The sequence below is a fragment of the Primulina eburnea genome, chromosome 5 (genome assembly GCF_022965805.1).
Source record: "Primulina eburnea isolate SZY01 chromosome 5, ASM2296580v1, whole genome shotgun sequence".
Classification (NCBI taxonomy): Eukaryota; Viridiplantae; Streptophyta; class Magnoliopsida; order Lamiales; family Gesneriaceae; genus Primulina; species Primulina eburnea.
The window spans coordinates 1573528-1590880 of record NC_133105.1 but is presented as its reverse complement, the minus strand read 5'-3'; the positions used below and the strand labels follow the sequence as shown (position 1 = coordinate 1590880).

General features: G+C 34.4%; 3 protein-coding genes across 11 annotated transcripts; all 3 read left to right on the top strand.

Annotated features, from left to right (window-relative positions):
• Window positions 1-4148: 4148 nt before the first annotated feature.
• LOC140832118 (uncharacterized) lies at window positions 4149-8118 on the top strand. The gene is made up of 4 exons (XM_073195953.1): window positions 4149-4741; window positions 5788-6024; window positions 6095-6312; window positions 7506-8118. Exons 1-4 carry the CDS (start codon window positions 4493-4495, stop codon window positions 7684-7686), a joined length of 885 nt encoding a protein of 294 aa, XP_073052054.1. The 5' UTR covers window positions 4149-4492; the 3' UTR covers window positions 7687-8118.
• A 1427-nt stretch (window positions 8119-9545) lies between these two features.
• On the top strand, window positions 9546-15409 carry LOC140832117 (protein TPX2-like). Of its 9 annotated transcripts, none has more exons than XR_012118029.1 (18): window positions 9546-9908; window positions 10270-10425; window positions 11165-11230; window positions 11512-11638; window positions 11950-12055; window positions 12415-12471; window positions 12734-12819; window positions 12934-13009; window positions 13092-13151; window positions 13254-13340; window positions 13596-13672; window positions 13921-13999; window positions 14068-14133; window positions 14225-14287; window positions 14468-14545; window positions 14642-14676; window positions 14802-14914; window positions 14995-15409. XR_012118029.1 is itself a non-coding variant. In XM_073195948.1 (18 exons), exons 1-17 carry the CDS (start codon window positions 9716-9718, stop codon window positions 14871-14873), a joined length of 1494 nt encoding a protein of 497 aa, XP_073052049.1. In that variant the 5' UTR covers window positions 9546-9715; the 3' UTR covers window positions 14874-14914; window positions 15101-15407. The 9 variants fall into 9 exon arrangements, 6 of the variants coding, with proteins under 6 accessions (XP_073052049.1, XP_073052048.1, XP_073052051.1 ...); XR_012118030.1 differs by having other exon boundaries at window positions 15101-15408; XR_012118028.1 differs by having other exon boundaries at window positions 14986-15408.
• Window positions 15410-16429: 1020 nt separating this feature from the next.
• Window positions 16430-17150, top strand: LOC140831858 (stellacyanin-like). Its single transcript, XM_073195577.1, has 2 exons — window positions 16430-16643; window positions 16798-17150. The coding sequence occupies exons 1-2, from the start codon at window positions 16484-16486 to the stop codon at window positions 17148-17150; spliced, it is 513 nt and encodes a 170-aa protein (XP_073051678.1). The 5' UTR covers window positions 16430-16483.
• Window positions 17151-17353: the final 203 nt, after the last annotated feature.

Below are 17353 nucleotides of genomic sequence, written 5' to 3'. Positions count from 1 at the left end.
AAGAAATGCAGATCACTCAACTGCTTTGGGTGTCAAACTGTTTCTGAAGGCTTAGAGCTTCGTGTTGTCTTTTGCATTGTGGAAGCTATCAATGCCAAATATTGGAGGAAGACTTAAATTATAAGAAATGGGAGCAATTAACTTTGCGGACTTGGGTAACAATCTTCTTCTCAATTTCCTTCTATAATGCTACTTGTAATGTTCTGACCAAACTTGCATTCTCTATCCACTGCAGTTTGTTCAACCATCTCGTTTAATCTACAAAAATTTCTTTTAGGTTTTGATTGCCAATGATAAGGGAGATATTCTTTTTCCATTCATAACTATCCTTTTAGGTTTGATTGCAATGATTAGGGTGAGCTTGGTTATGTTTGTCGTATTTCAGAAAAATATTTTCTGAAAATATATTACTGGGAATAGCCCAGGTGGGTAAAGAGAGAGCATCGGAAAGAAGGTTCACTTGAAAATGGCGACTCCGATCCACAGCATTGGAGGGTCCCACGAGGGAAATCAAACCAATTCCAGAAGCTCCTAAGTCCTATCCAAAGGGCACTGGTTTTCGAGCTCTGTTGAAAGTGCGCACGAATGGGACTTGGTGTTGTGTGTTGAGTTATTTTGGCAGCAAAATTTTCAGATTTGGACGATATGGCATGAGACGGGACGTGGGTTTGCTTGAATTTTCGGAAGATCATCGGTTTTGCAAGATTATAAAGACAGACAAGTTAATATGATCACGAAAAGATTATGTTTGAATCACTTCTTTAGAGGATATAGAACAATTATGTAAGTCTACTTTGCCATGCCCATAACGTTAGTTATGTCCCATTATTTGGTTTACACGACAAATGCTCGTACGACAAAGGTGTGATGAGTTCCTTGTCACAAAAAAAAAAAGAGACAGATTTGACATTTTGCCTACATGCATATAAAACCGACAAGAAAATTGTTAGTTCAATCCACTTAACAGGATTTGTCAACTTCATTTTGCTGGTTCTACCTACATATTGTTAAAAAAATATTTTTATCTAAGTTACAATATGAAGTATATGTATTTAGCGATTATATATAATCATACCATTATATTCAATAATAAAGTTTGTTTACCTTCAGCTAAACATTTATTATAATTTTTTTTTCTTGGAATATTTTGACTAAGAGGATAATAATGCTCGCTAAATCAAATTCATAATCATCCGTACTATATATGATTAAATAATAATAATTAAAAGTATTACAATTATATGATGTAGTACTATAAAATAGGGAAAAAAAAAAAGATTTCCCATGATCAATGACATTGTTAAATTAAATTATAATAATCTTCTGATCCACCGCTCAATTGAACCAACACTTTTCAATTTCTTGGAAAATTTTCAAGTAATTCAAAGCTGAAGTGAACAATCTATGCTAACTCAATCCTTTATCATTTTCTCGAAAAAGTCAACAGATTTTTCAATAATGAAGTGATTCGTCTAAAAATCTTGAAATAGTTGCACTCTTTTTGTGGGTAAAATCGGTGAGAATTTGCAACTTTTACAAGAATTTCCCTACGTTGTCTGGAAATCATGAAAACAAAAAATGAAAATAAAGAAGCCCAAAGTACATCAATTTATGGCAAAAACTTACGTGAGACGGTATCATTGGTCGTATTTTGTGATACAGATATCTTATTTGGGTTATCCATAAAAAAATATTATTTTTATGCTAAGTCATAGTTTGGTACACATGATAGGATAAACATGTGATATATAATATAAGGATAATTTAAGGATAAATAAGATGTAAGATATCATATTTAATGTTTGGTATGATTTTAATAAGAGTGATTAAATTTATATATTAGATTGTAATGACAAAATTAACCTTATCATAATAAACTTTATAATTTCAAAGTTGTTGCTTGACTACATATTTTTTTTTTGTTCATGCGTCGATAGTGCTTGCATGATTTATTTATTTTTACTTAATTTTATATATTATATAATATGATAATTGAGCCTTTGATTTTATGAGTCAAGTCAAATATCAATTTTTAAGGTTAATCGGATGATACTAATAATTTTATTGAGATTTATAAAAATCAATTTATATAATTATCATTTTATATAATATATAAAAATAAATAAATAATATTTATTTGATTTTAATTTCTACTTAATAGCATAGATTTATAAAAATCATTTATAAATTGAGGGTAATTAAGTCATTTTTAGTGTATTTTATCCTTAAATTAAAACTATAACACCTAATAGAAGGGATATTTTATCCTTATAATAAAGAGGATTATTTATCAATCCCTCTCTTATCCTATGTACCAAACTATACCTAAAAATATTATTTTTATGTGAAATAATATCGGTAATATTGACCTGTTTCATAGATAAAAATTCATAAAACCGTCTAATAAGAAACATACTCTAAATTTATAGGCGTTTTTGTAGAAGCAGATAAAAGAAAGGTCCATCTTGTTTTTAGGCTACGAATTAGCATGAAAGTGATATTTGGAGGTAGATGTCACTTTGGAGACATTGTCTGATGTCCAAATATTGATTCGAATAAGATACGTAATTGTAATGAATTTTTTCAGTAAAATACAAGAAAGAAAGTCATCACGCAATTCCAAGCTTGACGGTGAAGTCTCTCTCATCCCCCTTCCCACACGTGTCTTCCTCCACGACACGTGTCTGGAAAAAATTCCGTATTAGGAGATCGAATATCCCAAATTAATTAAATACAAAAAATAGCATATTGTTTGTTCTTAATAATTTCGATCTCATATATTACTAAATTTTAATATATTTTTTTTGGTTTAAATATTTTTTTCATAAAACGTTATTTGAAGTTAAATATCAGATACATAATTCAATATGATAATAAAAAAATAAATAATATAGTATTTAGTTTGATTGTTATGTATGGTAATAATATCATTCAAATATTATCGAATGATATTATTACCATAAAAAAAATTAGTTCATTATTTTGCTTGCAAAATGACAGCAAAGCACTAAGCAGCACTTTCTTTTTGGTTAGAAATAAGAAGAGTCAATTTTTGAAGCAAGGAATCTCGACTTCAACATGTACCGAGTATCTACTAAACTCATGTCTTCCTAGCTCCGACAAAGTAATTTTGGCAAAAACTTTTATGAGACGGTTTCACGTGTCGTATTTGTGAGACGAATCTCTTATTTGAATCATCCATTAAAAATTATTATTTTTAATGCTAAGAGGTATTTTTTATTGTGAATATGAGTAGAGTTGACCCGTCTCACAGATTAGGATCCGTGAGACGGTCTCACATAAAACTCACTCTGTAATCTTTACGGTTGAGAAAAACATAGTATATATTTTTTTAGGGTGAAATCTCTCATCGTCGTTATATTTAAGTGCGTATTAAATAACTTTTTCAATTAATAAAATAATTTATAAATTAAGTCAATCAAACAAACTAGATCTCAATTTCAAAACTCAGCGATTACAAATTTATTAACAACTAATACAGTGTATATATATAATAAATTATTCTTACAAATAAGATGCCCGACGGCCTTATTACCACAAATGATGAATTCTACTACAAAAATTATTATAGTGCCAGCTGAATATTTATTGGCATGTGTTGTATGATGCTTATATATTATTGACAAAAATTGTGTGAGACGATCTCATTGATTGTATTTTGTTAGATAGATCTCTTATTTGAGTCATCCATAAAAAAATAATACTTTTTATGACTCAAATAAGAGATCTCTCATAAAAAATATTACTTTTTATCGTTAATCTTGATAGGATTGATCCGTCTCACTGATAAAAATTCGTGATATCATCGAGACATACTCTATATTAAAACGGTGATTCTTACCAATATTTTTTTATTCGAGAATGTTGTTGTTGAAATTGTTTATTGTGATTAGCTCGATTCTTTACCAAATTCGCTGCGGGAACAGTAAGAAAAAGGGTAAGAAACAAAAAAAAAATCATAAATCTGATTTTTTTTATAAAAAAAATCAGATTTATGATTTTTATTATTATTTATATATTATTATTAAAAAAATCAGATTTATGATTTTTATTATTATTTATATATTATTATTAACTAATTTCTTGAATTATCAAATGCTTTCCTTTATTTATCGTCTCGAATTCTTTCTTTCTTCGTTCTTGTATAACCGACCAAGGGAATATTACTCTCCACAAAACGTAATTCCCTGTTTTTCCTAACCAGTCTCTTTGAATCAACGTTTCACATCTCTTTCACCTCCATTACTGCCTGACGAATCCTTCCTGTATTATCATTTATTGACAGAAGTTTTTGAACAGATCGAACGGATATATTTGACCGTTGGTAATTGACCCGGAAACCCCTCAAATTTTTGTTCTTTTGGGGGGTGGTGGGTTGGCGGGGACCCAATTCGTCTTCTTTCTTCCTTATTTGAGGATTATCGAATTGGGTCGTTTTTTAGTTTGATCAGAAAATCGATTTCCGGGTGTGATGACGTACAATGTAGCCGATGAGGATCCCGGGCTTGCAGGGGATTACGTGAAGTTAGAGGAGGGTGGTGGTGGTGACGCGGTGACTGTATGCGATACGGAAACATCGTCATCTTGTGGTGGTGGTGGAGGCGGTGTAGGGTGGTGGTGGTCTTTGTGGCGGTGGGTCAAACTAGTGCTGGTGGTGGTGATTGTTAGCCTGTTGGGTGCGGTTTTCTTCAAATGGGTCGGACCCTTTTTCATGGATAAGGTTAATTTTCTTATGAATTACACAAGATTTCTTTCGCCTAAATACCAACAAACTCTCTCTCACACGCATATAAATGCTTTGTGAATACGTGCAATTATGTTTGTTATTTATCCTCATTCAGGCGTGTCAATATGCTAATTTTTGTGATTTTTTGTGTGAATTTATGTTGATACTTAGTCGAATAAGGCGGATTGCTGAACTTTATATGATATCTAAATGCTGATGAGAGGGGATGACTGATCTTATGAAGTTTGGATGCTGGGATGTTTTGGTCTTACAATTAATATTATGTCCAAATTTATGTGTTCGATTCCTACTAGTTGCAAGTTGGCGCAATTGTTCGGAGTGGATTGTTGGGAACACTAATTGTAGAGCAATCGAAATGTAATTTGAGCTGTTTTGGAGTTTTAGGAAAAAGATTTGAATTCTATCGCTACCTTCTGCATTAGCTTTTGGTCAAGTGATAGGAGTGTGATCTTATGATGTTTGGACTTTATTGACCTGCAATTCTTCTTGTTCTTTTCTTTTAACTTAATCCTTGCGATAATCCAGCTTGTATGACACTTTACTCTTTGATAGAAGCTTTGAATGCATTTGTTACAAATGAAAAAATTGCTTTTGCTCTTTTACATTAGCTCCCAACGGGAAAAATATATTACCATATACGATACTTAGCCGCTCAGGGAGAGCCAGAGTATTGGTTAACAGAGACGAAAATCAAAGAGCTAATTCACATCAAGTCTGGAGGATTTACCTCTGGGTGGGGCTGGGTGCATGAAAATGGTGGGTACACAGGTTTTCAAAACCAAAATTTCAAAATCCCAGAAAAGCTTCTTTCAGGATGTGGCCCTTGCAGTTAGAAAGCACGTTTACAGATTCTTTCCGAGTTTACATTGTCTTCCTTTGTTCAGCATCTTACATCATGATAAACTTAGCTTAGCATGTGCAGTGTTCAATTTGTGACATTTAACATTTTAGTTTGTCACTGCATCTCTTGACCATTTTCATTCTAGCATTATATAATTGTTTCATCTACACCTTTTTAGGAAATCATTCCCATCATAAATTGGGAGAGGGAAGCATTCAGCGCCAGAACGCTAGCCCTCATTGTATTTGGTTCTCTGGCAATATTTCCAGCTCTTCTTTTACCTTCTACCCCATCCATGTGGGTGGCTGGAATCACTTTTGGTTATGGTTATGGATTTTTGCTTATCATGGGAGCGGTGATAATTGGTGTCTCTCTTCCGTATTTCCTTGGTTCACTTTTCTATCGCAAAATCCAAGTATGTATGTTTGCACAGCAATGAAGTTTTAGCTTTGGTTTTAAATTGTTCATAAGCTTCTTGAATACAGATGTGGCTGGAAAGACATCCCAAAAAAGCTTCTATCATAAGACTAGCAGGTGAAGGAAATTGGTTTAGTCAGTTCCGAGCCGTTACGTTGATTAGGATTTCTCCTTTTCCATATGTCGTGTACAACTACTGTGCTGTTGCGACGGATGTCAAATACTGTCCTTACTTGTTGGGGACACTGACAGGAATGGTGCCAGAAGTATTTGTCGCACTTTACACGTAAGAACTCTCTCTCTCTCTCTCTCTCTCTCACACACACACAAATTTCTTGCTAGAAGAAACTTGATACTTCCTGTAGTTGACTCACAAACCTGGTTTTAACGTAAAGGCATGACTTTCAGTATGATGGTGTTCAACTGTAGTAACTTCCGGGTAGAAAATTTTAATCTTAGGTATACTCTTTGATGGTAACATATCAGTTCTCTTCGTTCATTTGGTGAAGTGTGTCAATCTTTTTGAGTGAACTTGCATTCAGAAAGTTAAAATTCACGTCCAGATTGGTTTAGCATATTCATGTCGAGGTCTTTCCAACACAAAGGAGACTTTTGGACTAACGAACATACCGCACGACTATCTCCCTTGGAGATGTTGAGATTTGTTGCCATAGGTAGTGAAACTGCCTGTCATGACCTTGTGTGTGCGTGGCCCATGAATTTCCCACCTCTTGCTTTATCTGTGTATTGTGTGGTTGTATAATGTATATATCGGACATCGAGCTTATTCTTATGTTGATTTTGTCTTTTGTTCTACTTTTTCTTTGTTCTTGATCTTGACATCTTGTGTCAGGGAATACTCCAAAGAAATAAACGGTATTTTGAAGCATGATTCTTGGGTTGGTCTGTGTTATCTCAATGACCTGCTCTGCTTCAGCTTGCCGAATTCTTTTTCAGCGGAGTTGGATTGGGATAAAAGAGCTTCACTTTAGGAAACATTTTATATAATCTTTGGTTTCTAAGCGGTTATTTTTTAATAAAAAATAATAAAAAAGCGATTTTAATGTTCAGATACTACTAGTGAACATGGATCTGTTTTAAGGAGAAGTGGAAGCAGAAGACCAGAAACTACATTCTCTGGCTTCTAGAGAAGTCCTTTTCAAGGATTTTTAAAACACCTTTTCCATTCCAACATCACTAGTTTGTTTAGAAACTGCGCTTTTCTTGTTAAAAAATCAAAGCTTATCAATTAGTGGATTCCTTCCCCCCAAAAAAAGGAGATAAATTTCCTAGACGTACTAAACTAATACATTCCTTACCCATCCATCTTCTGATCGGGGTCTCTTTCGTGCCGGTATAGCTTCTTTTTGTGATTATACGTACTTGTAATGAAGTGTAAAACTTAGCCTCTTTATCTATTTTTCTGGTATTTCCAAGTTCCTTTACTCTAATGGGGTGTTTGTTATGTTCCACTTGCAGTGGCATACTTATAAAAACTTTAGCTGATGCTTCACACGATCACCACACACTGTCAGCTCCTCAAATAATCTTCAATGTCTTTGGCTTTTGCACGACCGTGGCCGCAACAGTTGTAGTCACCATATATGCTAAAAGGCGACTCAGGGAATTGCAGAACGCAGAGGAGCTACTGCTGCAGTGATCTTTCGAAATTTCCTGCTGCCTGGATCAAGCTCTCAATGGGAACCGGTCCCCAAGAAGATGAGCTAGCGTATATATGTTTCAAAATACGAAGAATATGGATCTTGAAACGGTGAAACGGGTTTTGCTAAACGACTGACTAAAAAAACCCCGTGCTATGAATTTTTAATATGCTTACCTATGTTTTCTCATATCTTTCATCATGAATATGTAAGCCACATTAAAAAATCTGGGTGGAGTCTTATTTGTCAATTTTTGTTTCCTTTTGGCACTGCGTTTTCGTGATCACAACTTTGGTTGGGTAGTTAGTTTTTGTTGGTGGTGTATAGTTATTAGTAAAGTCAAGTTTCCATTTTGCAACATGATATGATCATTTAAATTCATTTTTTAACGAGTTAGTTGTACACGATTTAGATTGAAATTTTGGTTGATCGATGCGTTGATATTTTTTATTATTTATGTATATGTACATTTTTTTAATTTACGATTTTATATATAAAACAAACATAAGATTTCAAAGGTTCATATGGATGATATATTTATTTATGATACGCATCGTCCGTTGCAGTTTAAGGATAGCTTGGCCCAACAAATGTATTCGAATCATCTGATTTTGGAAATACAATGAAACGATGATCATTTACATAGGAAATATACAGTTTATGTATAATCAGAATCTTTAGCTTCCGTATATTATATGCATCAGCAACACTTCAACTAGGAGATTTACAGTATTCGGAAACGTCCCGAATGCGTTTCATGACTAAAGGAATGCCCTTTTCACCTAAAGAAGTAAAGCATAGACCAAACCACCCAGGTTCAACACATCGACAAGAAAATACGGAAGCGCGCTGATCCTGCCCATTCTCGACAGCTTATCCCACAGCTCTAGTTCGCCTTTTTCGCTGTAGGGAAGGATTACCGCCATAGCTCGTCTTGCCATTGATACCCAACTGCTTTAAACCATTTACAAACTCGACACACATCCTTCGTGCCTTTCTTTTGTCGAACGAACTCGGTCTCAGAAAGCATTTTGATGAGCAAATGTCGTCGGTTTCATCAGTAAGTAGTCAATCAAAATTTTAAGTTCATTAGTTTATCTTAATTTGTAAATCATATTCAACTATTTCGTATTCATTTAAAAATGGAGAAGTGATTTTCAATTTTCCACACATTTTGGTCACCAATTTTACAAATTATGGACATATCGACCTATTAAACCGATAAAATATATTTTATGCACTGACTTAATTTTTTTCATATCATTTATATTTTTCGAATAATATTATCATTTTTCGAATTATAAGTTTTTAAAAATATTTTTTTTTTCATTTCGAGTCTCACTTAGGAAAAATACAAGTGTGTCAGTCCATAGAGAGTTGAATGTACGAAAACTATCTTCAAGGGAATCTTATGCATGCATTTTTTTAAATCCGATGATGGAATCAGACAAACGAATTAAACCGTTAGGACTACTTTCGTAACATCACACTCTGCTGGTTTTCGAATGAATGAATACCCGAATCCTGACACGTTTCCCCTATCCTCATTTTCAAAATTATCTCATTCAATATCCCACATTTAATTTTTCGTTATTTCTAAATTCGAGAGATTTTAACATTTATACGTAGATCCTTTTCTATTCATTTGACAATGCATCAAAATATCCTGAAAATTTTCAGATTTTACTAACCCAAAAACTACAATTTCCCATTCTTAAAAAATAAAAAATTTTCCGATTTTAATTTCTTTTAATTATGCTATTATTATTTATTCTCTCAAATACCACGAGGGGATATAACCGGGTTATCGGGTGCGAATCTTCACATATCCATTATGTTTCAAATTTCCGGATTCCCTTCTCTTCTAAAACCAAATACATACATACTTCCTGTCTCTACCCACTCTCTCTCGCATTTCAAGAAAGCTTCGCTTCAAAACTTCAGCTTTTTTCTCCATCAAATCGCTAGCCAAAACACTTTATCAATTCTCCTGAGGCGCGCGACCTGGGAGAAAGAAGCAAGCTAAAAATGGAAGAAGTTGCCAAGGGTACTGTGTACGAGCAGGTGGAGGAAATGGAATGCACTTTCACGGTGTATGAGATTGATCTTGATTATGAGTTCGACGCCGCTCGCTTCTTCGACTTTGCCCGGATAAATTCGACTCTGGAGGCGCGCCAAGCGGAAGTCTGGTTCCACTCAGCTGGAAGCTACCCACCTTCCCGTAATATTTATTTTGTTATTCTCCTCTTTTCTATTCAAGGTTAACTATTGTCGAATCTATCTCTTGCCCGGCGGAAGGGGCTGCACGCTACGAATTGAAACTTATGAGTCGACCTGGATGTGGGATTTCTGCTGTTTCTTGCCGTTGCTTTTGAATTTTTGTCTTTTATGGTAATGCCATCAAAAGTACTCTTTTTGGAGCTTGAGGTAGTAGCACCAGCACCGAACTGTTTTACAGTCTTCAAGTCTGTGTTGGGTTTTGATAATTAGTTATGCCATAATATGTATTGAAATGAGGATTTTTTTTATCTTTCCCTTTTCGTCGTTTCATTATATTTAACAATCTGTGTACATTTTTTCAGCTTTTGTGGCAAACTTGGTTCCAAGAGATGAAATTTTGATGGGAAACATATGTATCTCCCCCAAGTTTAAAGGTGTGGAGAACATGAACCCGAGGGAGAGTGTCTCAGATATTGAGGAGGACGAAGAAATTTCTGTTGTGGACACAAATTACAGAGGTACTACTATTCATAAACACATGATATTTTCCTTTTTTGCTGAATGTGTCCCAGTTTAACAATTTTATAACTTTGTACCTTTGGCATTGGTTTACCCATGATAATGCTAAATAAGATGAATACAGATCCAAATTATGATGATGTTCTGAACTATATTTGCAGCATTTTTTTCCTGGATAACAATCAAACATTTGGGGTATTCTTTACACATGATAATTTTTAGTTTCTAATCAGGTTCTTGACCTATCAGCAGCATACTTTACTTTGTGCTCACAGGAAGAAGCATTGCATCTTTTGGCTACGGCTTTTCTGTGGGTCTTGGAATTAAATTTTATTAGATTTCCTAACATAAACAGCTAATTTGGTCTATAGTTGTAGATGATAGATTGACATCTGATCCTTTTGTGCTGCCTTGTGAGCCAAGAAGAATCCAGGTTCCAAAAAATATTTGGATAGGTTGTCCTTATCATAGTTGGAGGGATCGATGTTATCTATTGGCTGCTAGGTTTTCAATAAACATAGATAAAACAGTGCCATAGGTTAAATCAATAATGTGAACTAAGTTGTTTCTTGTTGAGTTTATTGAAGGTTGCTGGTAGAAAGGGATTTATTGGAAAAAAAGAAGGGTTTTATTGGAATAGATTCAAACCGTAAAATTGTTCTTGTAAATTCAAACAATGAGTGCCATATCACCCCTTGGTTAATACTATCTTATATATTCTTCTCATGTATTTTGAAGGAAATGCCTCTCTACAAATTGGCAGCATGACAAATTTTCAGAATCCATCTAAAAACCTACCCTCAGGTCTTCTTTCTTCTATGATGATATTTGTTTGGTAAAATTGTTCAAATTGTGTTGTACTTTAAAAAAAAGAATCATTTTCTAATCCTTTATCTGTGCTTCATTTAGTTTAATTTAACTCCAATCTAAAATTTAATGAGGGTTTCTGATCAAAGATCTTAGATCTTCTACCTTTGTTGCGTAACAGTCTTTGTGTGTGTGTTTTTTGGGGTTTTCCGTATTTTTATTCGCATATATCTGTTTGTACTTTCAATGATATACCTAGGTTAACAATCACGTGACAGGCTATTCTAAATCAAAACCTCACACAAAGTCGTTGATGAAGCCTTGTCCAAGAACTTCAACTCTTCTGAAGCCAACAGCAAGCCAATTGGCCAAGCAAAATCTCTCACTCCTGGCTGGTTATTCTAGGTTATTATTCTCTTTTGATTCCAAAGCATTAGTTTATGTAGCATTTACAATTTAATAAATTTAGGACTATTACAATTTTTTTACGACTTTTCTCTTCATTGTATCACCTGTTGTGTTATGTCAAAGGAAAAATTTGAAAACTCAAAATTAACCTTGTTATATTGGGGGATTCTTCAACAAAAGCCCAGTCTTCATTTTACCAAATACTAGATCTGATTAATGATAGAAAATTTGTCTGTCATGAGGATGCATCATATGGGCTTCTCACATATAATGATTGCTATATGATCGATTCTTCTATTAACTGCCAGGTCAAATATGTTTGTAGAGAAAATAGATAAAAGCTCAGTTAGCTCTTTTGGGGTTGAGAATCATGCTGCGAAAAGGCAAAAGCTTGAGGATGGTCTTCTCTGTAAGGTACATATTCATCTCTTCTTCTTACACATCACGTCTTTGTTGTTCTCTTAATTAATTTTTCTTTTTCTTGCTCTCTATAGCCTGACATTCTCAAGGTAGATACCTCGTGTTTGAAAGTACCGATGACTATCCTGTAAAATGACCTAAAATGTTTCTTTTTAGGACTAAATCTCGGGTGATAACTGGTAGGCACGAGGTTGTTATCACAAATCTTCTATCTTCTTTCCTTCAAGATGATGCTATGCAAACTTTTTTTAGTCAGTCCGTTATTTGTGATTGGATGAAACCTTCAGTGACTAAAATCAAATAGTTTCTTTCTTTTTAATGTTTCTTAAAAGCTTAATAACTTTACTTAATAGGTTGTGGACGCAGAGCAGCTGCAGCAAATTAGCTTTGTCCATAAGGTGCCAAAGCGGGTATGCTGTGTACATTGGAATATTTACTTTATCAGCATCAAAATCAGGATCTGCTGTATAAATCTGAGTGTTTTCCCTCACTTCTAAAGTTCCATAATGAATATACCTGTGATAACTACAGAAATGTACATATTGCAGTTTCAATGTTCTCTCACCTCTCTCATTATTTGTTTCATTGCAATGATACAAGAATCAACCAAAACAGCTTCACAATTAAAAGACTGCACTCAATTAAACTAATTTATTTTAAATGATTTGAAAGGATGGGATCACAAATCATACCAAGACGAGAATCACTATTCCAAGAGAGCCGGATCTTGAAACTGCACAGCGGGCTCTGAAGACAAGGTTGGTTTGATCCACACAAGAAGCATTTCTATTCTGACGTTTTTGTTGTTGCGTGGGATTTATTATTTTACTCCATTAGTGTTCTGAGCGCCCTGCTTGGTGGTCAATTTTCAGGTCAAAAACTATTAAAGAAGCTGAAAATGTGGCTTCCACTCTTCGTAGGTTCAAAGCTCGTCCACTAAATAGAAAAGTTAGTATTTGAATTATATTAATGTAGCATGCTTACTTTCAAATTACTTAAAGATTAAAATTTTCAATTCCTTAATTTTTAGATTCTCGAGGCACCTTCATTACTTCCAAAAAGAAGCATTCCTGTTTTGCCAAACTTTCAAGTGAGTGCTTGCAAAAATTATGTCTTTTCCGACATTTTCTTGTGAGAAATTATTTATTTCAATTGAGTCGTGTGCTCATTTCCTTGGAAAATTTGGCTTAAGGAATTTTACTTGAAGACATCAGAGAGGGCGATTGTACATAAGTCAGTAGTTCCAAGATTTGCCATGCCAGGCCATCAGCCTGATAAGGTGATTAATCGTATATTTAATCACAACATTTTGACATGTTTTATTGAGTTTATTAATATGTCGATGTTTATCTGTTTTAATCTCCCAATTTCATGGACCAAATATAGGCTGTGGTCAACTTATTGACAGACAACACTAGGCCTCTTATTTTCTTCCTTGTTGAGTGTCCTTAGGGATTTGACTTGCTTAAAGCTAGTGTGATGAAGATATATTTATTTTAGTTAAGATTGTGTTTTAATTAAATTATTTTCCTAGCCTTTTTTTCCCGTGCAGGCATCACACAAATATTCCACTAACATTACACCAGATCGAGGGAACTGGGAACCTGAAAGGTAGTACTTGTTGATCCTTCCATTGAGTTCCTCAGGCCATAATTTCATTTCTACTGCTCAGCCATGAACAGCTGCATGTCTTTTATTATTCAAAATTTGATGCTTCAAACCTCAGATGTCCAAAGCATCCCTATGCCTTTTTTATGATTTATTGTCATTGCTGCTTTATATTTTATTCCTTGATTTTGTGAACATATTCTTATTGTACTGTTGAATTTCTTGTTGTCTAAACTGTTTGTGCTTGTCAGACCCATCCATATGAATGGTTCAAGGCCCGAGGTTTGTGAGTCATCTCATGGCTTCAAAGCTCTTCCCCTAAATAAGAAGGTACTTCTCTCTGTATCAAATATCATACTTTAGGCAAGCATCTTAAATTTAATTCTTTATATTTGTAGATATTGACAAGCAAGGGCACTTTTGGAGTTTTCCGAAATAGTAAGAAAGATACAACTGTGCCAATGGTAATTGCAATGAAAATTCAGTTCTAGAATCTAAGTATTACTAGTATGGTGAAATGCCATTACTAAATACGGGGTCTTGTCAATGTCACAGGAATTTAATTTCCATACGGAAAAGAGATTTAATCACAATCCTCCAATTGAACTTTTCAACAAGGTAAGTTGATATATAATTTTCGAACTACTCCATCGAAAACCGTTTCCAAGAAATTTGCATACTAATGCTTTGAATATCTGGACTGTCTAGGGCAATTACTGTAATCCTTTGTAGTCACTGATCTAGTAAATCATTGAAGGAAACTGCATATTTGATTTATCCTCTCTCTTTCTGAACTAGCTCTCACTGTTGCCTGAAACACAACAAACTGCTAATCACGAGTCTAAACTGCAACGTTCCATCAGCACATCTGCCAAGGTTCCCTGAGATTTTCTTTATCATGTTAAGAATATAAAATCACGTCATATTAATGACTTGGACTAAATATGCTAATATTTTACAAGGGTTCAAAAGAGAATAGATTGGGTTGCTTCCAGAAAGATAATGAGGTACTGGATGGCTCCCTCATATACTTTAAATGTTATAAATGATTTGATCCTTTGACAATAGGCTTTCCCTTGAAGAATTTGTCTCATGCTCTCATAAATTTCGGTAATGGTGCGTTCTATAACAGATAAAACAACCATCGAAGCCGATACCTCCTGTGCTTGTTGGAATGCGGCAAATTGGTGTCGAAACTGCATAAAGCTGCATAACTGAAGTCTACGCTGCTTCTTGCTTTAACTGGTAGCTTGACATATCCTTTATATTCTTAGACATCGATCTTGTTCATTTATGCTCACAAGATGCTATTTCAGGAGTAACAGCATTCGTTGAAGGTTTGAAGGGGAGAACATTATCTGTGATATTGAGACTTTGACCGTAAAATTCTTGCGATCTGATTGAAGTTGGATACAACCATATATTTGGTAGAATCTGAAGCTCATACAGATGGCGCACAGAGGGGAATCCTTGAACATACTCTGAATGGTCATTATCATAGAGACAGATGCTAATATTTGTCCCAAGTGATATTTACCTTTGGATATACAGTTTCAAATGTAATCTTTCTCCTGATCCATTAATAAAATGTATAAGAGAAGAGTTTATTTTGCAGTTAGCCTCAAACACAACTTTGTTGGGTGATGAAGTTTTGGAACTGCCGATATATTGTTATCAGTTTAAGTTATACCGATAAACGTCTTGCTGCCATAAGGCATGCTTTCCAAACTGTATCTGCCTTAGTAGTTAAGATTTTCCCATGTCAAACTTGCTCTGTCTAAACATTATATCTATATATTATTAGAAAAATTTCGGCAGTATCTAAAGTAAATGAATCAAATAGTCGCACATCATCAGGCCGAGGTGCATAAAAATATTGTCCATTGGCAGGAGGAGATGGGACTAAAAATTGAGTTTTGCAACTATAAGAAAGTGTCCATCGGCTGCAGAATTATGTGTTTTTAACCTGTGTGACTGGTCATAGCCTCATAGGGGGTTTCTTTGTTCAGAGGGAGAAACATTTTAGCATATCCCTCAATATGCTTATTACATCCTAATAAATCATGTCAAATTCTAATCAATGTTCCAAGAAAGATATCATAAAAGTGAATATTTTTTATATATGATATATATATTCACCACCAAGAATAAAAAAAATAGGTATGCAATTAAATATATTATGAATCATGAAAGCTGTAAGAAAGATAAGTTATACAGGTTAAATTACAACTCATGTCTCATAAATTATCACCATCATAATTACCAATACTTACAGAATCAAACAAAAGAGCATCGAAAAGTTTTGGTTTGGTTTCAAAGCAAAACAAATAGTTAGATTCGAGTCTATAATCAGCTGATTAAATCGAACCAAATTCTAAAACTTTCTCCACGCTCTATTAAAACTAAAATCCAGACCGATCCAACCAAATTTATCGTTTAATTGGCTTGATATTAGCATGAAACTTGGGAAAAAATCAAAAAATAAAATAAAGATTTTTGAGATTTTTGTTTATTTCGAAATCGACAGTTTTAATGAGTGAAAAGCAAAAAGTACCCATACGCAACCTATATATTAACGTTTCTATGTGCTGCCATTTGCATTGTTAAGAGGAAATTTCTTGAGCAGAGAACAATGAAGCAGCAGCTGTCAGCCGGAACCTCATGTTTAATATCTTAGCCAATTCGCTATGTACATTATAAATACTCTAATTCATCAACTCCACCAATCACAAAAACTAACTGAACACAATTCAAGCTAAGCTGGCCATCCAAGGCCTTTTGGAAAAAAAAAGAGTAATTTAGAAAGTCCTTGATATGGCCTCGAAAGCTTTCTTGATCGCCGTCATAGTCGCCACCGTGGTTGCTCAGACTTTGGCTACTGATCATATGGTTGGAGATAACGATGGTTGGAAACTAGATGTTGATTACACCGCTTGGGCTAAGGGCAAAATTTTTTACGTCGGCGACACTCTCAGTACGTGATCACATAGTTCAAAGTTTCTTCATTTTTCTTGGTTTGTTCAGTGAAAATTGCGTGCCTTCAATTAGCTTGTTATATATGGTTCAGTCTTTCCATTTCGTAAATGTCATGGTAAGTTGAACAAATAATAATATTATTTTGATTGCAGCGTTCATGTACAAAGAGGGAGTACACAATGTGCAGAAAGTGAATGGATCCGACTTCAAACAATGCATGTCTACCGACTCATCAAGCAAGCCTTTAACCAGCGGAAACGACGTTATTAACCTCGCCACCCCTGGGAAGAAATGGTACATTTGTGGATTTGGTGAGCATTGCTCCAAAGGGATGAAGCTCTCCATCACCGTCTCCGTCCAGGGGCCGACTCCCGCCCCCATGCCCACACCATGGCCTATTGCCCCGCCGCCCTCTTCTTCTTCCGCCAGTGAACTTTCTCCATTGAAATCTTTGGTGTTGATGGTTGCTGCCATTGCTGCATATAAGATCATGATCATGGCCTAAATTCTTACAATTATTCAAAAATAATTTTGTGACCTTTAATAATCCTTGTTACTTCAACTTCATTTAGAGTTTCATTTTTATCTTTTGGCTGTTGTCTTTAGACAAGAAATGTTGCCACATATAATAATAACATGGAATATTATTTTTTGGTATTTGTATTTGGAAGTAAAAGAACTCAATTTCTTTATGAAACAAAAGATTAT